Source organism: Centroberyx affinis, unplaced genomic scaffold (genome assembly GCF_046629955.1).
Source record: "Centroberyx affinis isolate AG114_WGS23_722 - 3 ecotype Tasmania unplaced genomic scaffold, CSIRO-AGI_Caff_v1 ptg000428l_1, whole genome shotgun sequence".
In the NCBI taxonomy this organism is placed as follows: domain Eukaryota; kingdom Metazoa; phylum Chordata; class Actinopteri; order Beryciformes; family Berycidae; genus Centroberyx; species Centroberyx affinis.
In genome coordinates, this window is record NW_027279092.1 from 54,959 (window position 1) to 81,289 (window position 26,331).

General features: G+C 46.7%; 1 protein-coding gene across 2 annotated transcripts in view; it reads right to left on the reverse strand.

Annotated features, from left to right (window-relative positions):
* kmt2d (lysine (K)-specific methyltransferase 2D) overlaps positions 1-22,559 on the reverse strand; it is a 32,025-nt gene extending 9,466 nt beyond the window's left edge. Inside the window, exons 1-40 of one of the 2 annotated variants that reach the window (XM_071516693.1) lie at positions 22,397-22,559; positions 19,907-19,989; positions 19,247-19,358; positions 18,904-19,106; positions 18,632-18,741; positions 18,366-18,528; positions 17,689-17,860; positions 17,409-17,523; positions 17,036-17,214; positions 16,604-16,914; positions 16,341-16,460; positions 15,328-16,184; positions 14,985-15,098; positions 14,728-14,841; positions 14,470-14,574; positions 14,187-14,368; positions 13,760-13,924; positions 13,441-13,550; positions 13,261-13,302; positions 12,964-13,152; positions 12,685-12,873; positions 12,470-12,592; positions 12,011-12,132; positions 11,776-11,911; positions 11,574-11,663; positions 11,401-11,478; positions 11,140-11,298; positions 10,909-10,978; positions 9,820-10,058; positions 9,618-9,691; positions 9,134-9,184; positions 7,389-9,023; positions 7,138-7,305; positions 6,748-6,887; positions 4,529-6,333; positions 4,291-4,414; positions 3,791-3,872; positions 3,621-3,687; positions 3,269-3,501; positions 98-3,136 (exon numbers count right to left, since the gene is read on the reverse strand). In XM_071516693.1, coding sequence (XP_071372794.1) covers positions 98-3,136; positions 3,269-3,501; positions 3,621-3,687; positions 3,791-3,872; positions 4,291-4,414; positions 4,529-6,333; positions 6,748-6,887; positions 7,138-7,305; positions 7,389-9,023; positions 9,134-9,184; positions 9,618-9,691; positions 9,820-10,058; positions 10,909-10,978; positions 11,140-11,298; positions 11,401-11,478; positions 11,574-11,663; positions 11,776-11,911; positions 12,011-12,132; positions 12,470-12,592; positions 12,685-12,873; positions 12,964-13,152; positions 13,261-13,302; positions 13,441-13,550; positions 13,760-13,924; positions 14,187-14,368; positions 14,470-14,574; positions 14,728-14,841; positions 14,985-15,098; positions 15,328-16,184; positions 16,341-16,460; positions 16,604-16,914; positions 17,036-17,214; positions 17,409-17,523; positions 17,689-17,860; positions 18,366-18,528; positions 18,632-18,741; positions 18,904-19,106; positions 19,247-19,358; positions 19,907-19,955 — 12,036 coding nt within the window. In that variant the 5' untranslated portion in view covers positions 19,956-19,989; positions 22,397-22,559. Of the gene's footprint in view, positions 1-97; positions 3,137-3,268; positions 3,502-3,620; positions 3,688-3,790; positions 3,873-4,290; positions 4,415-4,528; positions 6,334-6,747; positions 6,888-7,137; positions 7,306-7,388; positions 9,024-9,133; positions 9,185-9,617; positions 9,692-9,819; positions 10,059-10,908; positions 10,979-11,139; positions 11,299-11,400; positions 11,479-11,573; positions 11,664-11,775; positions 11,912-12,010; positions 12,133-12,469; positions 12,593-12,684; positions 12,874-12,963; positions 13,153-13,260; positions 13,306-13,440; positions 13,551-13,759; positions 13,925-14,186; positions 14,369-14,469; positions 14,575-14,727; positions 14,842-14,984; positions 15,099-15,327; positions 16,185-16,340; positions 16,461-16,603; positions 16,915-17,035; positions 17,215-17,408; positions 17,524-17,688; positions 17,861-18,365; positions 18,529-18,631; positions 18,742-18,903; positions 19,107-19,246; positions 19,359-19,906; positions 19,990-22,396 lie in introns of both variants that reach the window. The other variant, XM_071516692.1, reaches the window with a different exon arrangement.
* Positions 22,560-26,331: the final 3,772 nt, after the last annotated feature.

A 26,331-nucleotide genomic window follows, 5' to 3' on the forward strand; every position in this document is an offset into this window, starting at 1 on the left:
GTCAACATGACATGTAAGGGTTTCTAAGGGAAACTTTTCCCCACCAACAATAGTATGATGAGAGCAAATAGCATAAATGTATGGAAGAAAAACATACCTCCATATTGCGTGGGGTCCCCTGAAGTTTTTGCTCCAGCATGGCCAATTTGCTGTTGATGTGGCCATTGATCTCATTGTGGATGCCTTCAGAAGGCCTCTGAGCAGCTAGCTGAAGGTTCTTGGTTCTCAGGAGTTTCTGGAGTAGTTGCTGTCCAGTCTCAGATCTGGCGCCTTGAGCCACAGGGTCTCCTGCCATGTTTCCAGAATTTACAAAGCTAGCGTTGTTGCCAGAATTAACTGGCTCACCAGTGACTTCTCGCTTTATAGCCCCAGAATGAGCCTCTCCTCCCTCACCGTCACACTGAATCTCCCTTGGCTCCTGCTTGATGTTCTGTAGGGTCATCTTGCACAGTTCCCCTTCTCTAGAACCAGACTGTGTGTGAGGAACATGGCCCTCTATACCCTGGTGTTGCAGCTGTTGCTGAGCATTCTCACCTTGCTGTGGCCCATTGGGATGGATTGGGGCTGTTTGAGATGCTTCACTGCCAGAAGTGTGAGGTTCTGCTTTCATTCCTGGGTAATCCAGTGGACTCTTGGCCCCAGGTGACCTGAGTGGAGATGCCTTGACATAGCTGTATGGACTCCCCCTTCCAGCGCCACCGTCAACTACAGAAGGTGAAGAGACGTGGGTTGAATGAGGTGTGCCTGGGGTGGCTGGGCTCATGCCTGAATCATGTCTCTGGACTGAGGGACCTCTTGGAGAGCCTGCATGGGATGGAGAGCCCTGCAAGCGGCCTGCTGCAGCTGCCATGAGGGCTTGTTGTTGGTTTTGGTTGGGAGTGGGTGGACGCATCCCCATTGCCTGGGTCACGACATGACGTTGTGGATCTCCAGGAGAGTTGGCATGGGGCTGACGTGGAGACATGGGCCTGACCATACGCCCCTGGTCCATGGGGGAACGAGCCAATGGCACCTGGCCTCTCATAATCTGCTGTTGCTGCATCATCTGTCCTACTTGTGGCTGTTGTTGTATCCCAGGGACCAGCATTCCCTGCTGCATCTGAGGAGCAATTCCAGGTTGTTGGCCCAACATGCCTGACTGTTGGGGAGTGCCCACTGCTCCTGGTTTCCCCATGGCTCCATATGGCATCTGCTGGCCTTCCATCCCTGGCATCCGCTGCCCAACCTGTGGCACCTGTCCTGGTGGCATGTGAGGCCTCAACTGGCCTGGCTGGCCTTGGCCCATAGACATCCGCAGCATCTGGCCCTGTTGGAGCTGCCGCTGAGCAATCATGGCCTGGATGTGCTGTAACTGCTGGTTTGGGGGAAGATTGCGGAGCTGAGGGTTCTGGGCAATAATAGCCTGGATGTTGATGGGGGTGCGGATCTGTCCAGGTGGAACCCCAGGCCTCTGTGCCATCATCCCTTGCTGCTGGGCTCTCATCATGCCCATCATGGCCTGTTGTTTTTGCTGCTGAGCCATGAGGGCTTGCTGCTGTGGACTAGGATGACCCATCACACCAGGCTGCGGCTGGCCAGGGTGGTTCTGGCCCATGATGTGCTGCTGGATGCTGGGATCTTGTGAGTGCTGCATGACGTTCTGAACAGTTTGCTGTTGTTGCTGCTGGGGTAAGAATTCCATCTGCTGCACTTCGTCCTTTACTGTGACCAAACCAGACTTGTCAGCATTGAGGGACCCCTGCCTCTGGAGAGAGAGTTGAAGTTGTTGCTGCTGCTGTTGCTGCACTTGAGGAAGCATGACAGTCTGCTGGTTTCCAACCAAACCTGTTTGTTGCTGAGGTACAGACTGAGGATTTGGTTGTGGTTGCTGGGCCATATAAACCTGATTTTGATGCTGCTGCTGTTGCCGCTGTTGTTGTCCCACATCAGTTTGTTGATCTCCTGCAGAGCCTGGTTGGGCCATTTGATTGGGAGTGGAAGGCCCACTCCGTTGTGGTGGGGTTCTTGGATCAGGACTGAGAATCCCACCCTCTTTGGGGCCTGTGTTCTGGCTGTCCTGTGGAAACCCCTGCTGCAAGCCCTCAGTAGCTCCCTGTGGTTGGGGTGTGATACTTCCTGCTGATGGAGAGGAACCCATCTGTGGGGTGGAAGGTTGGGAGAGCCCTCCTTGCTCCTGGCTGGATTGATTGATTAAGCTTTGTGTTGGTTGTCTTTGCTGTGCCATCTGCTGCTGCTGAAGGTGGGCTAGATTCTTGGCAACATTCTGCTGCTGCTGAGACACAAGCATACGCTGGGCCAGAATGTTTTGTTGTTGTGGAGTCAACTGGGCCTGGGGACCCCTGAGGCCAGGATGACCTGGAGATCCAACCATTCCCTGCTGGCCCATCATTACCTGAGGCCTCTGCTGCTGCTGGGGTGGCCCGACAGGCTGGTTCCCCATGATCCCAGGTTGAGCTGCCATCATGCCCTGAGGCTGGTTTATGGGCTGGCCTCCCATAAGGTTCTGTGGTGGCGGAGCCACAGGCTGGCCTCCAGCCATTCCTTGGGGAACCTGCATCATGCTCTGCTGATTGGCCTGGTTAGCCAGCATTCCCTGTTGAGTGTTTGGTTGTTGTTGGGCCATAAGAGGGTTCCCCATCATACCAGGCTGTGGCTGTGGCATCATACCAGATTGTTGGCTTGGGTGTGGCATCTGCTGCTGGCCCATCATCACCTGCTGCTGCTGTTGGAGTTTTGCCATCTGCATCCTATGTTGAAGTTGTCTTTCTTGGAGAAGCCTGGGGTCTGCACCTTGCATTCCAGGCCCCTGTGGGAAGAACCCTGCAGGAGCTCCAGGAGGACCAGGGGCCCTGGCTCCAAGAGCTCCAGGGAGCTGGGGTTGGGCTCCTCCCATGAAGGGCTGCCCTTGGGGCATTCTGACAGGCATTCCACCTTGGGGCATCATTCCAGGGTGCTGGCCCATCATTGGAGTTCCCTGTTGGCCCATCATCATCTGGCCGGGCATCTTGGAGAGCATGTGAGGGGGGCCCTGGTTGGAATGCCCTGGGGTCAGAAGACCTGAGCCTTGCTGGTGTTGCTGCTGCTTGCTTCTGTACTCCGCGATAAGATTGGTGTGCTCCTTCTGCTGCTTCCGTACCTAGAACACAACAAATATGAACAGATATGAATTGGAATTTCAAGGAGCCACGTGCCACTGATAGGGGACAAGTGAAGTTGGGAAAGTACGTTTTTGAAGTTCTCCATATCTGAATCTTCAAAATCTCCATACCTGGTCAAGCTGTTTCTGGATCTTGCTCTGCTCTTCTGTAACCAACTTGAGTTTCTCTGCATCTGCCTCAGCAAACTCCCTGCCAGCTTTCTTAGCAGTGCGCTGCTTGGCACACAGTGCCTTGCGGGACTTGCGGTGAGCTCCAATCTGTTCCTCTAAAATCTTTAATTGCATCTGGAGTAACTGCTGGGTGTGGAGAAGCCATTCCTCATATTGGTGCTGTTCTGCATCATCTGAAACAGAAGAGAACAACTTTTGAGACATCCATAAAACAATATGAGGGAAAGCAATTTAACATATTTTCAAATGATTACACGATTTCACAACAAGAGACAGCATTAGTAGAACGTACTGATGATTCCTTGCACAAACTGGGGAGGATTAGGCCTTGTCTGGGCTGGGTCACTGGTTTCTCCCTCCTAAGCACAAAAAGAAAATATTAAAACAATCAACAAAGACAACAGACTTGAAGTTAAATTACACAAACCATTTTCACTTTCACTGAAATGCGAGAAAGCATACCTTTGATGGTCCAGATGTAAGTTGACCCTGATCTGTGCCTGGGGCAGAGGCCAGCCTCTGGGCAAGCAGAGAAACTTGTTGCCTGGAGAAAAAGTAAAGCATACAATTTTGTAGTAATTCCTGCACCTTACTGAACTGAAGGGTCTGTAAGGGATATGTTTTCAAACCATGGTAAATGGTTACATTTTACTATAGTGTTACCACCAGCTGACAGGGTTTTTTTGTTTTGTTTTTTTAACAGGGATATGACATTAGAGAGTTCAACTGTAGAATCACTGCATACTAAGTCAAACACACTCCTGGTGGAGAAGGAGGGGAGGGCAATAGCCTAGAGAAAGCATCATAAGGTTTGCAAAAATTTGCTTCATAACTGAACATGGTTTAAAAAAAGTCATACCAGTAACGCTGCCTATCCTGTAGTATGTCTCAAGTTACCACAATACGGTGGCAATTAAGTCACATGTACTACAGTAAATTATGTAACATAACATAAAAAGTACCTGTTAATGCCGGGGGGAACACCCATTGGGTCCTGTGCCAACACCCTCTTGATACCCTTGAGTGCCACCATCTTTGCTTTGGCAATGGGGTCAATGATGTCATCAGTAACAAATTTGTCTAAATCTGTGACAATGAATAAAACAAATAAATAAATCTGATAACAGTATGGGAAAAAGTATTGAAAAAAAAACACATAAAAAAATCACATAAAACAATGACAGTGACAGATAATGGTACCTTTATCAGGGAAGAAGTTGTTGGCCAGAGGTGACTGTTTGACCATCTGTGGTTGCTGCTGCTGCTGATGATTAAGACCTGGATGGATACCTGCAGGCTGCCCCATCCTCATCATGGCTTGCTGCTGAGCCATAGCCATGTGAGGAGGAGGTGCCATTCCAGCTCCCATGAGCCTTTGTTGCTGCTGCTGCTGCTGCTGCGGCTGCAGAATATGCGGAGGACGGGGTACCATCCCTGGCTGACCCATCATTCCCTGGGGTGGTGGACGGTGGTGTTGGGGCAGCATTATCTGCCCAGGTGCCTGTGGGTTAGGTTGTTGACCTGGGATGCCAGGCATATGAGCTGCCATCCCTCCCTGATGGAGGGAGCTGAGCTGCTGCTGCTGCTGCTGCTGCTTCTGCAGTTCTTTCTTCTCATGCTCCAGCAGATCCTGGATTAGAAGAGGCAGCTCACCATCTAAAGAGCTCTCCACCTTGGCCAGGTCCATGGCAGGGGAGTGCTGGCCCCCTACGTCAGGCAGCCCCAGCGGATCATTTCCTATATCTGGGTGTGGAGTAGCTGGAGGGAAGGACAAGGGATCAGCTTGGCCCGGCAGAGGGTATGGAAGCCCCCCTAACCGAACAGAGCTGAGTGAAGCTGACTGGTTTTCTGGTTGTGTTGACTTGGCTGATGGTGTGGTCCCACCAAGTAGCATGGACACAGCCTCTCCCATTTCATCTTTCACCACAGTCTGTCCTGGCTGAAGCTGAGGGGTCAGGCCTCTATCCTCTAGTTTGATTTTGATGGCACCAACAGTTTCTGAGGAGGGTGGCAGTTGGGAAGCAGAGACCCCTGCAGTAGCAGGGCCTGTTGCGAGTGAGTTCTGTCCTGGCTCCACCTTGGGTTTCTCTTCCACTTTAATGAGTGCAGATCCAGAGGAAGATGAAGGTGCTTCACTTTCTGCTTCAACCAACCGGAGCTGGTCCGAGAAGACATCCTTAGGGTCTCCTTGGTCCAGTTCAGGGTCAGTGTAAGCCAGCAGGTCAAACTCATCACTGTTGAGCAAGTCATCTAGATGTGGATCAGTGGTTTCCAGATTGTCCAGGTTGCCCAGGTCATCATCTCCTTTATCAGGGTCCAAGTCCAGAGCCAAATCATCCTCATCCTCCACACCTCCATCTCCAGGGGCATCACCTAATCCCTCCAGATCAGGCTCTGGAAGTTCCACACTGGTGTCTACCGTGGGAGCCTGGGGCTCTGCAACTAGGCTAGGTTGTGGAGGCTGATGCTGCTCAGTGCTAGGAGTGTTGGGAGTGGGAGTAGCTGCCTGGGGCTGTTGTGATGCAGGGCCAGTAGACTGCTGAGGCAGTAAGATGGATAGCCCACCCTGCTGTAACCCCAGCTGTGAGTCACTGCCCCCCTCTGCTTGCATGTCACCAGATTGAGCTATGGGATGCTGCTGAACATAAGGTGCTGCCATTTCCTGCTGTGGGACATAGAGACGTGGTCTGGGCTGGGGCCCTCGGGGCATGAACTGGGGTCCCAGGGGTAGTCTCTGGGAGTTGTGCCTCAGCTCAATGAACTGTGGTGGGGGTCCCTGCCCCATTTGCTGCATGGCCTCTCCTCCAGGTCCTGGCATCATGGCACGAGGGTTAGCCATGTTCTGGATTGCCTGTATGTTGACAGCCGGGTTGAGATGGTGTCTTGCACCCAAAGCCTCCATGCCAGGCTGGGGAAACCTCCGTGGACCCGGAGCCTGGCCCTGCCACTGAGGAGGGAATGGTGGACGGGCATACATGCCCTGAGGTTTGGTGGGCCCTGGTGCCCTGAAGGGCAAAAACATACAAAAGAAAAAAAATCATGACCGATAAAAGCAGAGTTTACTATAACATTTTTGTAGATGTATGGGGTGGGACTAATTTTGGTTCTGAGATCCAGGTTTGCTCCTGGGCTCATTCTATTCCAGTTCCAGTAGTATTGCAATTTAGAAATGGTTATTATTTGGATATGACATACGGACACTTGCCCATATGTAATTGTAATTGAGCAATATGCAATATTGAGCAGATGCTGAATTTTCCTTATATTTCATTATTCTAATTGTGGGGGCAATTTCCCAGTTGTTGGGGGCCACCAAATCTAAATGGACTGCACCAAACACTGGAGATAAGTGTGGCAGACACTGAAAAGTCTTGCATAATTTCACAATGTATGTCATTCTAACATTAGAAAGTGTTTACCTTAGTGCACTGGGATCCATGATGGCAGGTGTTCCTGTAGGTGGTGGGCGAATGAGCTTGTCATCCATTCCACCAGTAGCCGTGGGCATCTTCCCTGCCAAAGCAGCCTGAGCTCCAGCAGTAGCAGTAGCAACACGATCCTACAGGAAGAGTAGCATGGTAAACCAAAGATAAACAGCAGCAAAAACCAAGGTAAATGTACTTTTTTGCCTGTATTTGTGATACTCTATTCTTGATTTGTTGTTTTGCTCGCACCCTTCCACAGGGAGGACAAACCACAGAGTCAGCTACAGAATAGCATGCCTAACGCGGAACTGGTAGGAATTCATGGACACTCCTGCAATGATGTTGTTGTTTTTACGGTTTCATAGCATACTGCTTAATATGTACCTGTGGATAAGGTGGCGGTGCTCTGTGGGCCTTGTCTTGTTGAAAGGCTCCCATCTCTCCTCCAGGCCAGCCGGGGGAAGCACTGCCAGCAGCAGCAGCCTCCTTCTCTTGTCTCATGGAGTTTCTCTGCATTTGTTGTCGTATTAAGAACTCCCTCAGTCTCTGGCGCTGCAGAGGAAAAGAGACACCATTTAGTAGCACACCTTGGAGCTAGTAAAGGATGATTATTCACTGACATGCAGTATAAATACCTGTCTGTGCTTCTCCAACTCAGATGGGCTGAGACCCACTAACGCAGGATCCTGTACTGCTGAAATGTCAGGCATTTCTTGGGTGCCTGGCATAGCTGGCTGATGAGGCGTCTCCGGAGGGCGCACAGCTGTGGGATCTTGACACCCAGAAGGAGGTGGCACCCTGGAATTGAAGTTGTCTGCCCCCATAGTCTGCTGAGCTTGTGTCTGAGGTTGCTGTATCTGAGCCTGAGCCATCTGAGCCTGCTGTTGGGTCATTTGATAGCTGCCCGTGCTGGGGCTGCGGCTGAAAGGAGGAGGTGCTGAAGGCTTCCCAGAGAGAGGATCCCCCATAGGATTGGAGGTGGGAGGGGGTGGAGGTGGCTGGTTTGGATGAGGTGAGCTTTTGTAATTTGGGGTTCCCTCTGGGGCAACAGAGGTGGGACGAGGGGGCTTGTGGAGAGCAGCAAAAGGGTCTCTAGATTGTGGCCTTGAGGGTGGTTGAGAGTAAAGGTCTGGGGACTGGAAACGAGGGTTAGCAGGAGAGTGGACTGAGAAAGCATCATTGGAGAGGCCTCCAGGAGTGAGGGGAGACTGAGAGCTGCCCTGGGACTGGGGGCTAGAGGGCACTCTGGGGATGGGTTCCTGTTGGGATACAGGGTGTCTCTGGGGAACAGGGGAGCAGCTGTCTCCTGACTGCGGTCTGGGAGTGAGGGGTGGCTGGCCGTAGGGATCAGAGTAAGGGGTGGAGGGAGACTGCCTGTAGCCTTCAGAAGGGTGGCTGGGGGAAGCTCCGGGATGAAGTGCCCCACCCTCCCCTTGGTGCATCCGTGGCGTCATAGGTGCCTTGAACAAACCATCCCCAGACTCCATCATCCCAGCAGGGGAGCCAGTGGCTAGGTCAGGTCGTCCAACTGAAGAGGAGCGGGGAGAAGGTGCACTCATATCAGACCTGTACTGCCCCATGCCCGCAGGTGAAGAGGCCACTGCAGAAGGGGATGGGGATGAACCATATTCTGGCTGCCCCATCCCTTGCTGGCTTCTGAAAGGGTCTCCATAGTGGGTAGTGTGGGGTGGGGAGAAGAGAGGTGACTCCCCAGGCCCAGCACCTCTTGAACGAGGGCTTTCTGGGGGTCCTAGGGACTCCTGAGAGCCTTGCTGTGATTGTGGTAGGTGACCCTGTTGCTGCTGCAGCTGTGATCTGAAGTAGGGGTCAACCTGCTGGGCCCGTCGGGGGGTTCCAGGGGTCCCTGGTTGCATGTCGAATGGGCCGAGGCTGGCCGGCCGTCCCTGAGGAGGACCCTGTGGGCCGGAAGCGGGATAACCTGAGGAGGAGGCCTGTAAGGGGCTGGCCCCAGCCTGGGAGAAGGGTGTGTTGGGGTGGGAGTGATGGTGGGGGGACTGAGGAGGCAGCTTGGCCAAGGGATCTGTCCGGATTTCAGCTGACCCCGGGGTCTTGACAGGTCCATCCGGGAAAAAGGCAGAGGATGATCCTGAATCCGGAGGGAAGGGGAATGGGCTTTCTGCAGAGCTGGGCTGGGAAGAGGTGGAGACAGAGCCTGAGGGTGGAGGGATCTGGAGGTGTAGACTGGGCCGTTCTGCCTTCACACGCCCTGGCTCTGTCTTGATCGGCCTGCACACCTGACTCTCTGCCTGCTGTGAGAGGAACAGAGGGGAGTACAGAGGCCAAATGAACAGGCTGCACAAAGACGATCGTCTGCTACATTTCATTCATCTTCATAATATAGGTTGATGCTTCAACTCACCTTCTGTGCCTTGTTGATCCGCTGAGCTGCTCGATTATCTTTGGCCTTTTGCTAAAGAGAGAAATCAGACATTAGAACAAGTATTAAAAGACTATGGCAAGAATATTTCACTTGAATGTCATATAACACAAAAAGTACGGTTTTGTTCAATGGCAGACATCATACATTGTTTAGGCTGAGCTTGAATGCTAATCCCAAATTGACTGAGGTAAATTAAAAAATATTAACTGTTCATATCATACTGTTTTATTATGGTGTTACTCTCAATACCCTTGACTCCAAAAATTGCATACACATCACACAACTGTAAACTCTGTGAGTGGCTGTTTCGTTCAGGTTTTCTGCAGAACAGAAGCAGTTTCCAGTCATCATTGTCCAAAAACGTTGCCACACACAGTTGAGTTAAGAGAAACAGGGGTGAAGTTAAAATGAATCTTTCAGTCGCTATAAGACATTTCTCTTATCAAGTGACAGAACAACTTACCAGATAAGGAACCTTGTCAGCAGCTGATACCTTCCTCCAGATCTTCATGATCTGTTTACACCGACTAGCCCAGTCTGTGATGGGGGCAATAGAGATAATCTATTATGTCTATTCATGATATAAACCTAGACTTTGAAAAAGCATGACAATATGGAATAACTTTAATATGTAAATATTGGAATATCAATTCCTCCACACTCACCTGGATAGTCCTGCTTGAGCGTGGGAAAGTTGGTGTTGGCATAGAGCACAGGGGAAATGGTTGAGAGTTCTCCCAGCTCCTCATCTTTCTCCCATCGCTGAAGACTGCGCTGGTTGTAGGACAGCCCATCGCCCTCTGCCTCAGTAGGGGTAGGTGGGGTGGAAGGGGTTGCTGGGGTAGAGGGAGTGGCCCAGGGGCTCTCCTCTCCCCCATCTGGACTGAACAGCCCTCCCCGGTCCCTATAAACACACCAGATTGGAGGGTATTTACTGGGCTGGGTATTGTCAAGGATGTCACAATACAATTTGATTTTAATACTGTGGGTCACAATATGATACTTCACTCGGCATTAATATCATGTACAGTATTTATGACTGAAATTTGCATTGAATACATACAATTCAGCATATAGAGTATGTATAGAGACTATATAGAGTATGCTTTTAGTATTGTGCTACATGATTATTGCATTAATTATATGGATTAGGGGACACATTGAGTCAATGCAAACAATGCATATTTCTGTGTGCTGTAAGGCACTGAAATAACTGTAAAAACATGTGGCAGACTCTGGCAGTGCACCACTCTTTGTGCTCTAGTGGGCTGAACTTAAATATGCACAAGTAAACTAGAGAACTGGACGATTTCTTCAAGCATGGTCCACTATACCAGTACTCTTTGTTCTTATATGACTGTACAATCCACGGAGGATTGAAGGTGTTCTGAAAGTCAAAGGCAGTGCCTGCTCCTTATTGGGTACTATATGTATGGCGTTTACCATATTTTGTCCACCCACTTTAGTTTAGTACTTCTCAAAGCTGCAGTGAAACGATCACTATAGTGACACATCCAGGAGCAGAGTCTTCACAAATGTGAAAAACAAAACCTGCTCTTACATAAAATAACAGGGTTACACTTATCAATATCAGGACTAGCATAATCGATTCTAAATTGAAAAAATTGCAATGTAATCGTGTATCTGCTTTTTCACCCAGCCAAGTATTGTTGATGAATGAATTGTTGTATAATCACAAATTACAGATTTTGCTGAAATGAAATACACTTGGGGCAATGTAGTATTGGTCCTACCGCATGTCAAAAAATGGCGACTGAGAGAGGCCAGGGAAGGCATCCATCATTCCAGCTGAGGGCAGGGACCCTGAAAGAGATTTTCCATGTTTGAGTCACAAGCCAAACTTCTCTGAAACCCAACCAGTGATTAGACTGTACAAAAGTTCTCAATCCTACAACAAATATGGTTCTGGGTTTCAAACAATTTTCAAAATTTGATCATCTGTAGGCATCCCCTGGTATGCATACCTGAGAGGAGAGGTCTCTGTGGCAGAGCACTGCGGTTGAGCTCTCCCTTACTGCCCTCTAGGATGGGCCTCATGCCCCCCAAAGAAGAGCTCTCTGACACTCCCAGAACCTTCCGGAAGAACTGCTCAGAGTCCTGACTCTCCACCCCTTGTGGAAGACCTGGAACATACAGTGTGTAAAGTAGGATGTAAACATCTGATATCACATAATTCCCTGAGTGAATGTAGCATATCCTCATAAAGCATCCCATCAGGAAACTACCTTCACTTTTCTCTGCATCAGAGCCATGATGATCAGTTGAAGCCTGGTCCTTCAGAGATGAGGATGGTGCAGAAACTCCTAAAGAAACATGAAATTTTAAACCAACCCACTAACCTCCAATGGCCAAAATATCAGAATACTGACCAGCAGTCTCTTTCAAAACAGACACTCACCTGCACCTTCTCCCTGAGCCTGAGGTGCCTCACCCCCCTCCTGCTTGAGAGACAGGAGAGAGGCTTCTACTACCCGATCCTTGGCATCAGCTGAGGACAGAAGCGCAAAGGTCACACACTCTGTACCGACCATTTCCACACACAGTGTAACAAATCATTTGGGAGAGGCTGCATCTGTTGCAGGTCAAGTTAGAGGTCTTACCCTCCGGGGCAGAAGTTCTGTTCCCTGACAGTGCTGGCAGTGAGGGTCGGACAGGGCACGCTCCTGGCCTCTGCGCTGGGGGCACCATGACAGCTTTCTTACTCAAGTCCATCAGTGTCTTTCCGAAGAAAGCCTCCTGCAGCGAATTACAAACATTTAAGATATGAAAGTTATATTACTGGGTAACATAGGTTTCATAGCCGTTTAAAGTGTGGAGTACAGAGAGACCACACACCTGGAGATAACCTGGAAACATGTCCTCAAGTTTACTCTTCTTCCTGCCCCGCCGTTTCTTGGCCTGTTCCTCACCCTCTACTGGTTTGGGATCCATTATGTTGTCCGTGTCAGGGTGGGGTCCTATAGAAAAGACATTAAAGACATAAAACTTAGTTTCTCAAAGTAAAGACATTCATATGAAACAAAGCCACCAAAATCTGGGGTCACCCTGCCACTAGGGATGGCAGGGTAGCCTAGAAGTTAGAGACTGTCCCATAGCGAGAATGTCCCAGGTTCAATCCCAGCAATAGCCAATATGTCCTATCAGAATGTCCTCAAGCAAGGCAATGAACCCCTGCCTGTTGATTCATTGCAACTCCCACCGGTTGACAGCAAATTTGAGACTTGTGGAATTGTTCTATTAAAATGTTTCAATACTGGATGAAATGAGATTAAACAGTCTACTGTTGTCACTGACCGTCCTCAATGGTTCTCTCTAATGGCTGTCCATCTAGAGTAGTCTCTCCAGCCAGCTGGGCGAAAAATCCTTTCTTCATCCGTGTGTGACACTTCCTCTGTCGCACCATGAAGCCTCCAATCCCTGGTACAGTTTCAGAATGTAAAACCATATAACTGCTCAGACACATACTTTTTGCTTGCACAAAGTTGTTTTGTCAAACTTTTCAAACTTACCAGGTCTGTAGGGTTTCCTCTTTCTTTTCTTGCTATCTTCCGTCTCCTCTGCCCCCCCTTTGAGACCATCACAGTCAGCCATGCCATCAGTGCCACCGTCTGCACCCATGTCCCTCTCAGCCCCACCTTCTCTCTCTGGGCTCCCTGGGTTCTCCATCTTGGGTTCACATTCCATGGGCTCCCCACAAGCTAGACATATAAGACAACACTGAACTCAGCCAAAGTGCTGGTGGTTCCTAAAATACTGTTCATCACCAATGAATGAGAAAGGGTACCAACCTTTGCCCTCCTCCCCGTCTCCTTCTACCTCCTTGAGCTCCATTCCGTCAGGGCCTCCGTCACCACACAGGGTGCCCAGACGGGAGCGGCGCTGCCGTCTCTTGTGCAGGGGAGACATGGAGATGCTGCGCAGAAGGGACATGCCCGACTCAGTCAGCCACACACCCTCCAACCGGTAAAACTGGGGCTCTGTAAAGCACATGACATTTTCAAATCTGAGTGATCAGTAACAATTCATACAACAGACAACCATGCAGAATTTGGCTGTGATACAAAACACAAGTAGAATCCACTAACCTGGCTCTTTGATCTTTATTGAAGCCATAATGGCTGACTCAACTACTGCGAACAAAGGTAAAAAGCAGGCAGAGAGAGGAAAGAAAAATCATGTCATCAGTAAACACATGAATATCATTAGTACACTTCTGAAACCATTTTAACTCTTAAATTAAAACTGAATGATGTTCTGTGACTTACCCACAGGTTTGGGAACATAGGGGGTGCAGGATGTGCATGCGAAGCCCTCATCAGAGGCTTGCTCCACCTCATCCTCTGTGTACAGACTCTCACAAACAGCGTGCACCCATCTACACAGACACACACAGAAATACATTGATACACAAACTTCTTCTCAGCTAACAAATCACACTGCATATCAAAGATGTTATGGAATAATTCATGATATGAATTCTACATAAATAATCCATTCCCCACTAGTCTTCATTAGCTGTGATCTAATGAACACCCACCCGTCGCTCTGTCTGGTGCGTGTGTTGTTCTAATGAGCGGTACCCACCGATCGCAGTGCTGGCACTGCAGCAGCAGCTCCTCCTCCATGAAGTTCTCTCTGCATACCGGACAGGTGACGAGGCTGGCACAGGGGCCACAGTGGGTGTAGTTGTTCTGCCACTCGCAGTGGAAACCCGGTGAGTTAGAACCACACTGCACACAGCACACACACCTGCACAGGAGCAGTGAAGCACTATATAAATCTTTTCACAGGTATTGTATAGGATTTCAAAGGTACAAAAGCTAATGTGAACAGCAGTTTTTTGTTGCTACAGAAACAAGAGGCAGAGAACTCGGCCTCTGAATCGCTAATGCAGGGCTGAGGCACGAACATTTTACATAATATGCAAATTTGCATGGATTCATTTCCATTTGACCCCATTCAAAGCTACAAGGCTGAACGAAGCATCATGGTCCAAGAGTTTTTTTTTTACCATTTGCATTTCCAGCCGCCTTTGGGTACAGTGTGCAGGGGCGGGTCCAAGCAGTACGTGTGGTAGCTGACGTCACAGTCGTCACACAGCAGCAGACGGGAGGGGTCCGAAGCCTTTCCACACACCTCACACACAATACATTCCAAACAGCGCCAGCCCTTACGGAGCATCATCTTGGTGATCTATAAAAAAAGAAGATTATATGTTTAATCTATCTGGTTGAACATAGTTTCTAACAAGTTGGTGTGAATGGCAAAAATCAAGGTAAACTGATTGTGCTTACTTTGCTGTTCACACAGTAAGGATGGTAACACTGGGCACACTGAGCGCAGGCCAGCAACTGCCCCTCCACACCCTTTCCAAAACTGCCACACACAACACACATGTCCTACGATAAAGGAGGGATAGTAGGAAGAGAAAATGGAAAGAGGGGAAACAAAGAGTCCATTTGTGTTACAATCAACACAGTGACATCTGTGGTTCTTGGCACGGCAAATGCCACAGGGTAACTGGAAATGTCAAAGTATAAGGAGAGCTGTACCTGGAGCAAGACAAATTTATCAGTGTTTGAGAAGAGAACCACAGTGTTCTGCATGGTGTCATCTTCCTCATCATCTTCCTCCTTATTTACTCCAGTCTCTGTGGTCATGCTTAGCTGTGGAGGAAGGTATACATTCAGTTACAAACAACATGCCCAACATAATTAAATCATAAATTATGACAACAATAATTATATGACAACACTATAATTACGTGAATGAGAAAAAACATCTGAATGGCATGTTAATTACAGCTCACCAAGAAGGCATCGATGCAGGAGGCCATGGCTTTCAGGCGTGACCTCCCACCACGACCCCTCCCTCCACCACCCCCTCGAGGTCGCCGTTTCCCAGGGAAACTACTGCTCCGCCCCTGAAAGCAGAGGGAAAACCATTTCACTGTCAGGTCATGTTACTGGTAATGGTTAGAACTGACAATGACATACAATATAATCATAGTACTCCCATGATGTCACACGCATTTCCTACCAATATGGTTATGGTGGATTACAATATAGGAAAACAGTAGCTATGCTATAACGTCAGTTGGTGAAACGAGCTCACACTGCTGACATCAACCACCTTGTAAATGGTGACGTTACCTGTTTGACCCGTGAGCGTCCCGGTGATCCTCTCCGCTTCACCTTCTCTCTGTCGCATTTGAGGGGGTCAAAGGGCAGCGAGTCATCAGTCTCAGTGAGCAAGTTATCGCCGCGTGAGCGACCAACAGGCACAAGGCCGAGTTCCATGGACAGATGAGAATCGGGCTCTCCTGGGGAGCCCAGAAACCCACTGCTGCTCTCATCTCCATGGCTCATGTTGGACATATCATCCAGCAGCAGCTCTGGCTTAACCTCGTGCTCCTGCGGCTCTTGCTTGATCTCCATCTGCCCCTCTCCTTTCATTTGCTCGTCCTCCTCTTCTTCATCCTCCTCCTCCTCGTCCTCGTCTTCCTCCTCCTCAGAGTGAGGTAGCAGCCTCCCCTCCATGTCCACAGCAGAGAGGGACTCCTGTGTGTCTACTGACAGAGAGGCCGGAGGAAGAGAAGAAAGAGGAGGAGGAGACCCAGGGCCCTGGCAAGGACTTCTGTCCTGCTGATCAGCCTTGGTCACTGCTGTGGGCACAGGTTCCATCTCTTCCACAGAGGCAGGAGGAGCTGGTGACTTTGGTGGAGACTGATTGAATGGTTCAGTAGCAGGCATGTCTTCAGAGCTGCTTTTTAATAACTCAGGTGAGGTTTTTTGCTCCACTGAGGGCTTGGCCTCCTGCTTCCCCTCCTCCTTGTTTTCAGGGCCCTGCTGTGACACTGGTGTTGGTTCTACCTTAGGATTATTAGACTGAGTCTCTGCCATGGAGTCCTGAGGAGGGGTGGCTTGGGCCAGCTGGCTGACAGCCTCTTCTGCTCTCTCTTCAACAGCAGGTAGACAAGAGGACCCCTGTTCTGTTGTTCCACATTCTTCTTTTGGGGTTAAGGAATGCATGGTTATTAGTGTTATCGTTCATAAATCTATCATTAGATACACCATCGTAAAAAAAATCAACTACTGCCTTGTGTTCATTTCAAAAGGCATGTTTTATGAAAATGTGTAATCTCTGTTATGTGTCTTGTGTTTACCTGTAGACTCAGGTGGAGCAGTGGGCACCTCAGAGGTGGATTCTTCAGTTTTTAGCTGCGGCTCCTCCTCCATGGTGCTCTCACCAACCTCTACTGTCTCAACAAGTTCAGCCTCTAGCCCTAAAGCCAAAACAGACCAATTAGCTTACACAAATACACATGGGACATACAAACACCAATCACATTCTCCTTCTAGTCTGATATAAATCGCAAATGGCAAATTTTGTGAGCTTTGTGTTGTGTTGTGCGTGACCCAGACTTACCCAACTCCATAGGTGTCTCTTTGTCAGCCGTGGCCTCAGCCTGAGCTATCAACGCCTCCTCTGATTTGCCCATCTGTCCTAGTGTGACCTCTGATAAGTCTGTCTGCTCTATTGTCACCTCGTCTGCATCTGTTTGGATTGTCATCTCCACCAAATTCGTTTGGCCTTCAGTCTCCTCAGATGCCTCTCTGGTTTGCATCTCCGCTGTGTATGCTTGAGTGACAGGCTGCTGCTGAGCTTCTTTGCAGAGCACACAGATGCATTTGTCTTCTGGAGGCTCCGCCAACGAAGCACATTCACTGTGCACCCACCTAAGAAGAAGTTGAGGAGATTGTCAAGGCACGAAAATGTATAAAAACACAAGGTAAAACGCCCACACAATCAAACCAGCCATCTACCACGAAAGCTCTTGTGCTGGCTTCATGAACTGACCTGTGGCACATGCTGCAGCACTGTAGCGTGACAGATGGGTTGGCAGCTTTACTGCAGACACCACACAAGGAGCTGCGGTGACGCTGGCAGCCCTCACACACGGCATAGTTGTCGAACCACTGGGCCGAGCCTGGCAGCACCAGTCCACGGATGCCACACTCCGTACACACACGACACCTCTGGCATAGCACAGATGATGGGGACAAAAGGTCATCCACATATCAAACAAGCACAAACAAACAGCTCACTTTCAAATGTCAGGGTGAAGGAAAATGTTTTTCATTGGAAGCGTCAACAAATAATAAATGAATTTGGTTTAAAAATAAATGTCAAATCTAAGGGCTACTCTTGGTGAATGAAAAATGGGGCTTACTCTGCATTTCCAAGGGTCAGAGGGTAGAGAGTCCATGGCTGGCTGTAGACAGAAGGTGTGGTAGCCCTTATCACAGGCATCACATACCAACATCTTAGAGTCTTCTCCTGGTTGTCTGGGGAAATGAAGAAACAAGATAATGCTCTTCAGAAATGGGAAATAAAACTTGCTTTAAACAAAAAAAACAAAAAAAAAAACAGTAAATACAATGCAAAATGTAAGGCAATACTTTTGAATCCCTTGAATGGGACAAAGTATAGGAACATGAGGGTGGACTTACCTGCAAGTCTGGCACACTTTACACTCTGGGCACTGCCATCCTGCTCGCTGGATGGGTGTGGCACCAATCTCCAGACAGGCTGCATGATAATGCTGGCCACAACCCGTACAGAACAGCAAGTCCACCAGCTCCCCCGCTGAGTCACACACTGCACACCAAGCCTCTTCGCCTGCTGTACAAAACATACACAATTGAATGTTAGAAAAATGTCCAAATACGGGCTCGTTCACACTGTTCCAGTTTCTTTGAACTGGCAGCACCTTTTTTTATATAAACATGAAAGTCAGTTGGAAAGATGCTACACCAGGCGTCTTTTTAGGCAAGGTTAGGTTATAGGTTAGTTGGGTTTTTCTGACCCAACCACAAAAAAAAAAAAATTGTTTCACAGTACATAGGCAGCCGACAGTTTATGACAACAACAACCAGAATAAAATGGAGAAAAGTACAGGAAGAAAAGTTGGTAGTAGAGAATATGCTGAACATATAAAGTCAGTATGAAGCACATTGGTTTGTTGCGGGAATTTCTAGTAAGTGTTTGAGATTTAGACTTAAGCACTGTTTGGTGATAGTGGTGATTGGTCATTATGGTGCACATCACGTGACCCAAAACTGGAATAGTGTGAGCTTGCTCCAAGTAAGGATTTTATAATTTTGGTGAAGACGCCGGGTTTTCTTACCCAGCTCCTCTGCCTTGTCTATGTGCTCTGGACAGAGGAGGGCCAGCTGCTTCATGGACTGGAAGGATCCACTGGCCGCCGAGCAGGGAAAGTGGTAGAACCGTGAGCAGCCCTCAGCGTGGCATCGAATGGTTGCACCCAGCCTTTTGCAGTATTCGCAAAGCTGAAACAAACCAATGGTTAAAAGTGAGATTTTGAGAAGCCTACTATTATTCCCTGTAGCCACCTTCCCACTAGCCTCCTGTCTATGGACAGTCCGCACTTACCCGCTGTGTCCCTGAGATAACGGCCTTATCCACGTTCTCCAGCTCTTCATTCTCCATCCGTTTCACTCCCTCCGACCACACCGCACACCAGTGATGGACCCAACAACCCCCTGTTCATAATGAAGCGTATATATCATCTCAAACCAAATTTAATGAATTCTCAACTCCACATCTAATTGCTTTATTTCTAGTACATGGAACAGCATAATTCATACAATTGTTTACCTATTGCACATTGGAAAAATGCAATGGTATAAAGTTTGGAGTCCAACCTGAGTCATCGAAGAGTGCCGCCAGACAGGAGGAGTCGGAAAATCCAATGGAAGACAGGTCATCGTTCCCAGGCCCTGGCAGTGGGGAAGCTGAGGGCTCGAGGCTCGGCCGCTCGGAAGATGGCCCAAAGTGTCGGAGTTCCCGCTGTCCATGCAGGCTGCGCTCCACACAGTTACAGAGAGCACAGGCCCTAACGCTCTCTCTGTACAGCCACAGACAAAGTAGTTTAAACACAAGCAGGGAATGGGTCTTTTGATGTTTACAACAACAAGCAGCTTCTCTGGAGACAGACCAGTGCATGCGTGTGCACAGTAGCCTTTCTGATCTTTATGAGGAACTTACATAGATGTGCTGGAAGTGGCTGCAGTAGCATCAGACACTTCCTCTGCAGCAGGAAGGGCCTCAGACCCCTCCTCAGAGGAGAGAGGCTGCTTTGCAGGGGCGCTGTCATCAGCTAGAGAATGGAGAAAAAAAACATTTAAAAAAAAACTAGACAGCAAACAAAATTACAAAAAATATATAGGAATTGGTTGTCACCAAAACTCTGTTTTTTAATATTGAGTTATTTGCCATGGGAAAGTGAAATAATAAATCACATGACTGAGACTGCCCCTTCCCCATCATTTTATTTTAATGCCTTTCATATTTCTACCTGCCTGAGTTCCAAACGTGACTTTCCAAGTTGCTACAATTTAGCAGTCATCTCCCTTCCTCTGTTCTCTACTACTCTAATACTTCCCTCCTGCAACCTTTCCTGACAGGAAATCTCTCTTGTGGGGAAAACACAGAGCAATCTTCTTTTCACTTCTTTTCATCTATATGCAGTTTGCTTCAAAATTTGAGGCAATGTACCCTCAAGAACAATCAATTTTCTGAAGACCTTTTATTTATAGCAGAGGGTGTGCACATTGTGTTATGTTTTGTTGCTGACAAGATGACATATTTATTTGAAGTGGGGACATGGGGGGGGGGGGGGGGTAAAAACAGAACACATTATATTACCTGTTGGTTCAGAGTCATTCTCTTCGCAGTTTGATTTCTGCTCGTCCATCCCCTCTACTGATTTTGACCTCCTTGAGAGAGATCTGCAACGTGAAAGAATGAGAAGAATAAACTTTGTTAATGTTAATTAGAAGAAGAAAAGTGTAAAAAATATATATATATTTATGGCATGCAAACAATCTGTGGACATTTTATTTGATCACTCTGATCATGGCATGACTGCTCAATCATTCCATCGTCACTGTACAAAAGAAGGATCCAAAAATAGTATGAAAAATATAAATTATAAAACATATCAAGTTTAGATTCACATTATGGTTGAACAGCTAATTGTTATGTAGGCCTACACTTAACATAACAATTTAGCAAATAGCATGATTCATTAGCCAAAATATGTTTATATACAGATTAGAGGAAATCCCTAAACCTATCTTCCTTTGCCACACAAAACTAAGCACTAGCATCCCTACCTATTCAAAAGCACTTTACACATATAACCATGTACAATCTATTGAACGCAACCAACTAAATATGGTTGTTACGTCTTCAATTTAGTTGATTTCCTTTCGACGCGTTAATCTGACTAGCACCAATGCAAAACGAGCTTGCTCGCAAACTCATGAAAATAGCGCGAGGGTAACAAGACACAGATCATTCAGAAAATCGCTTTAACCGTTCAAATATTTCTTTACCCAGCAATGCATAATCCAAACGGGTACAGCTACTGTATGGAGTACACAAAATATAAAAACTGAAATGTTGTTTTCATAAATAAAACAACCATAAAACGGGATACACAAAGAAAATACAACTTCCGTATAAAGAACTTCCTGTTGCAGCGGTGTTCCTTTCGTGCTGAACCCTTTCCATTCACATAATAGTTCCGCTAGTAGAGCCATGCCATTGACAAAAACACTGTATAATAAACAATAAAGGACTCTAAACATTTTATTTCCCAACAACTGGTAATATTTTGCCACACCATGGCTCTTTTAGTGTGCCTACTTAAATGCAATTTACAGCCGATATTATAAGGCAATACTAATTCAGTTTCAGCATTCACATATCGGCATGTTTTACGTATGGCCTGAGACAACCCCACTGTTAATGTGACTGAGTCTCCCCCAAAGTTAAAAACCAGAGAACCAAGAGAGTCATCCGGGATGCGATACATATACAGACTTGAGATGCTCTAGTTGCAATGAATGCGATACCGACTTTGTAGACTCGCACAATCTTTATCTGAACCTTTAGATCCGATTGAGATTTACAGCAGCGTTATCGGCTCCATACTAGAAAATGTGTCCTTAAACAGAGAAAATCATCCCGTGTGCTGTAACAGGCACATCTATCATCGTTTCCAATTCATTGTCAACGGAGCGGCTAACGTTATATTACAGAAGCACAGATTCCAGCGGGAGGGCGGGTGCGCTCCACTCGTGTGTTTGTAATGTTGTGAGTGGAAATGATCACTAAAGATCGGATTGAGCCGAAACAGATGGGGGAAAAATCCCAAACTGATAAACAAGTGTACTCGTCTTTGCTAAAATTACACACGGGTTTTGAATGATCGTCAATACAGACCAGGCTGTTAATACTGAGTAATCTCCAAAGCTGACATTCAGGAAAACTTCTCCTTTACCAAAACAATACAAGTCTAAGATGGACTAAGGTCACGCTGCTGAGCAAACAACATCAAAAACCTATTTAATGCCTCGTCTTAATAACAGAATACAAGATGATGGACAGACACACTGGCTTTTCCCTCTAAATCTTCGTGATAAACGTACATTGCGGGTCCAACACTGAAAACACACCTGAAAATACACTCAAAGCTCTACCTGTATCTAAGTTAATTAAGATAACAAATGGGCTCTGCCTGTACTTTGTCTCAAAATGAAGTTGACAAGATGGCAATCTCGGGAGCTAACGTGATGACATGATGGCTAACATCAACCTAAAAGTGTTTGAAATTAACTATAACCGTATTTATTTACGCTGGCGAATGTTTGCCAATAATAGCGTCTACTGCTGTAATAACACAGAATAGGCAAAATGGATAATATTGCTAAATCAATTGAAACGTTAAGCACTATTGCTCAGTGTAAACACGGACTTCAAAGGATTGGTTCAGTTCCAGAGAATAGCCTTATCCAAGTCACTGATGACAAGCTGATACTGAAAAGCTAAGAGCTACAAATGGTGACGTTGTAGCAGCAAAATGTCCCACACAGGAACAACTACGAAAACATCAAATTAAATGCACAACCGCAAACATTTATAAAAATGTCAGCCGACTATTCGATGCAACATCGGTTGGCTAACGTATAACATATTTCTAACCGAAGTTAGCAACCTTGTAGCTAGTTCTCCAGCAAGTAGACAAACCCATGTTGTACAAGCTAAATGTTAGCCGAGCTAACATTACCCGGTCTAAGGTCAGGGTGGTTTGTCTGTAGAAGTTTAAAGGCACAAATAAAAACACCTCACCTTACAATAAAAATATCGAGTCCTCATACATCAGCAGAATCCAAACAACCACACAGCTTCCCACAATGTTGATGGCTGCTTCATTTTATGTACCGGACTAACGTTGTGGCTAGCCGGCTGGAGGGAGAGTGGGGGAAGTGCACGGCGGATAGCAGTCTGTACAGTGTGGCTAGGTCTTCAACTGGATGGATAGCTTTAATGCGCTGGTTAGCTAGCTAACCAGCAGTTCGTGCGTTTCGCCAAGTGGCTAAATCCAGTCGCGGAATTGTCCAGCACCGAGGCAAGTCTCCAACCAGCAATGTCCCGAATGAAACGATTCCTCAACTTGATGCAGCGAGTCTGGAACTAACAAGCTCGCTGGCTGACTCCTTGCTTGTGAAACTAGCTTGAAGGCTAGCTAGCTCGCTAGCTTCTGCTCTGTTCTGGAATCTCGCTCGCGAGGTCGTTAAAGCTGCTACAAGTTTGCACAAAACCGTGCATCCGACATTCCATCCAAAAACTTAGTCGATACACCAATAAATATATTTTTCCCGAAGTTTCAGGCGCTTGCGGACATTTATCTACCTAAATCTGCAGCTCAACTTTGCCATGGGTACCCTTGTATGGGTCACCATCATCTCTTCACTTCGCTGAACTGCGTTGCGTATACACACGAGTGTGTTCCGCCAAGTGGCTAGCCGCGGCTAGTATTGCTAGCTAATAACAACTACGTCAAATATTAATTCATACAAACGGACGCTGCAAAAATAGTGTTTTATTACTTACTAGCGGTAAACAGGTATTCTGGTTTAGCTAAAGTAATGTTACGAGCAACACTGTACAATGTTGATCATTTCGCACACGGCAAAAGATTTAAATCTGGAGAGAGCGGACCACTGAAATATGGTGGAGATATTAGATATTAGGTCATTAGATTTTCGGAACCAGGGAAGCCATTTTTCATTAGATTGTTATGATAGTAGGAGCAAAGCTGCATGTATACCGATGAATGCATCCATTGTGATGTCTGATCAGCAGTGGACTGTTTGAGATTTATGAAGTCACTTTATCTTAGTGCAAATTCATTTTCTAATGAAACTCAACACAAGGTGGTCTGTGTTCTTTACCTTGGTAATTCCCTATTCTACCACATGTCTGTTATGCATCGCGTATTTAGCTGAAGTGATTGAGAAGTTACAATAAATGCCCTGAATTTGCCCTGAGCTGAAATACAAGACTATCCGTTTCCAGCACTGACACCGACCACCCGAAGCAGGCCTACCTATTGGTTCTTGGGACGGCCTATGGCGTACAGGTACACCTTGTGTCTATCTATTTCCCAGGCACATGGAATTACCACCCAGGTGGTGGATTTGTTCATATTTAACAAGTGGGATGGAAAAAATTAAAGCAGTCTTTTTTCTAAAATGTTCCTTAAATAGCCTCCTATCACAATTTCTGTTAATGAGAGTGAGGTCATCCCCTTCCAGCCCTCCTCAATTTAGTCAAGTACACCCAATTTACATTCTTTAACCCAGCTCCTTCCAAAATCTGGTTCAGTAACTACCAGGGTTTGTGTGGATTAGTGCATTCATCTTGGCAAAAAAGTAACTGTGTGCTGTAAAAAAGCAAACATACCTTGGCTGGATAACTTTTCCATTGACTGACTTAGTCTTGTATTGAAGTTCAAATCTGTGTTTCTCTGCAGGTTGAGGTCAAGGAGCAGTTAGCAAAGTCAGCTGTAGGTGAGTGTAGTAGAGTGTGTGTGTGTGTGGGCTTCTTTTACAGTGGCATCATTGGAAGGGGAACCCAGGAAGGTTCAAGGAGGTTATCAGTCTGAGTCACTACTGTTTTATTATTGCTTCAGGCCACATTTGAGGAGCACATACTGCCACTACTGCGTGGCATGTTGAAATATGGGCATGGTAAAATCCTCATAGGCCAATAGTTTGAATTAGAACTTTCAGCTGTTATTTAGGTGGAAAAGTGTAATTTCTTCTGCTCCCAAGACACTCAGAGACTATACATGCACCTTGGGCCTTGCAAATCTTCGTTTAGGTCTATGATTCAGAGTTCTTCTTGCAACCAAGACTCCTACTTTCCCATAGCGTTATTTCGCAGGCTACACTTTGGTTGAAAAGCTTGAGGCAGACCAGCAGCTTGGTTGTCATTGGACTGATCCAGAGAACCAACATGAAGTGATGTTGGGTAGCAGGTTGGCCTAATGGATAGATCACCCGTCCCCTAGTGAAAAGGTTGCAGTCCACATCAGCTGTATCTCCTGTCCAAGTGTCCTTGAGCAAAACACTGAACCACAACCTACTCAACTGCTGCAAGTAAGTGACTCTGGATAAGAGCATCTGCTAAATGCCATAAATGTAAATGTAATGTCAGCAATTGGAAACTGGCTGGCAGCTCGTGTGTGGTGTGCTGTGCTCTTGAGGCAGTGAAGCGGCACCTGCTCCAGGGGGCTGATCTGCAGCTGACCCGCGCTCTGACACTCCTGTGGCAGCGCATATGTGTAGGGACCTCTATGTACAGTATGTGTGCTTCAGGCTACAGATGAGACCATGTGACTTGAATTTCTAAGAGGTTGCATTGAGATTTTAATTTAATAGTGTCCTTAAAGCCATAATATTTTAAGAGGTATGATACTGATTTTAACTCTTAAAATATCCCTTGAATAATGACCTACTGAAAATAGCTTGTGATGGTTCTTCTGTTTATTCCTTGTGGAAAAAATCATGCTTTATGGAACAATCACTGTTACTAACACCCTCTTAATGGTTATTCACTGCAATTTAAAAAATAATTAGTGGTTAGAAACAAGTTCTTTGAGAGTTTGCATTTTCACTTTATTTTGAAGCAAATGTCTCCTAAAGATTATTTTTTAAATTCTTCTTAACAAGAGCAGACCAACGCAAATTGGTTGATAAGGTGGTGAAGTGGTATGTAAACTCTGAGGACTGAAAGGATAAACCTGTGAAGGCCTAGGTTCAAATCCCACTTGGATTCATATGGTCCATTCTCTACCATACAGGAATAACCAACCAATTGGTTCTAGTGAACTGTGTGAGGAAGGTTCTATATACAGTATAATGTTTAAGAAGAGGTTCCAAAAGCATTTCCCCATTGATCACAAGCCCATGAATCTCAAGAACCACCATTTAGTACTTGGTAAGCACCTTTCTCCTTTCGAGTCTCATTAAGTATTGTGATTAGTGTTCAAGCCTGATGAGTTTGGCGTGCATTTTATAAACATAACTGTGTGCAAGCATGATTTGGCCAGGGAATGTGTGAGATAGTCAAGGACCAAGTGATGAGTGTGTAGGTTTTCATATTGAAAATAGGTTATTACTGGTGCCCCTGACAGGATTAGTTAACTCCCCATTCAGCTTTAGCAAGATTGGATTAGATTTTTTGGGGGCTGAGACTGGTTGGGAGACGGTGACTGATTGGCCAATGGATGTAAATAGAGGGTGGTATTAGGTGACTGGGCTTCTCCTATTGGCCAGTCAAGGGAGCGAGCTCTTTCCCATCTGCCTCCTACATCTCAAGGATAATCCCCTGGAATACCTCCACAGATGTTTACGGAGCATAAACTGGAAGAAGAGAATACAATTGGCATTCTTAATGTGTAATTTCTAACAGCTAAATATATTTTATTTATGAAGAACTGACAAAAATATGTAGGCTATATGTACATGGCACAATTAGGTCTGTTTGTGGTTTGTTTATTTATGTTTTGAGTGCATCATTTTGATAACAAAGTGTGGAGTAGTACATTCAATTTTTTTCTTGAATTGATGGTGTCAAAAGAATGCTTACTTTGATAAAATTCCAAACCAATTTAATGTTTAGAATAGTTATTGTCTGTATGAAAAACAAATTTAGGAAATTAAATCAAGTACAATTCGTAGGCATGATGTCAATTCCTCCACAAGGGGGTGTATAAC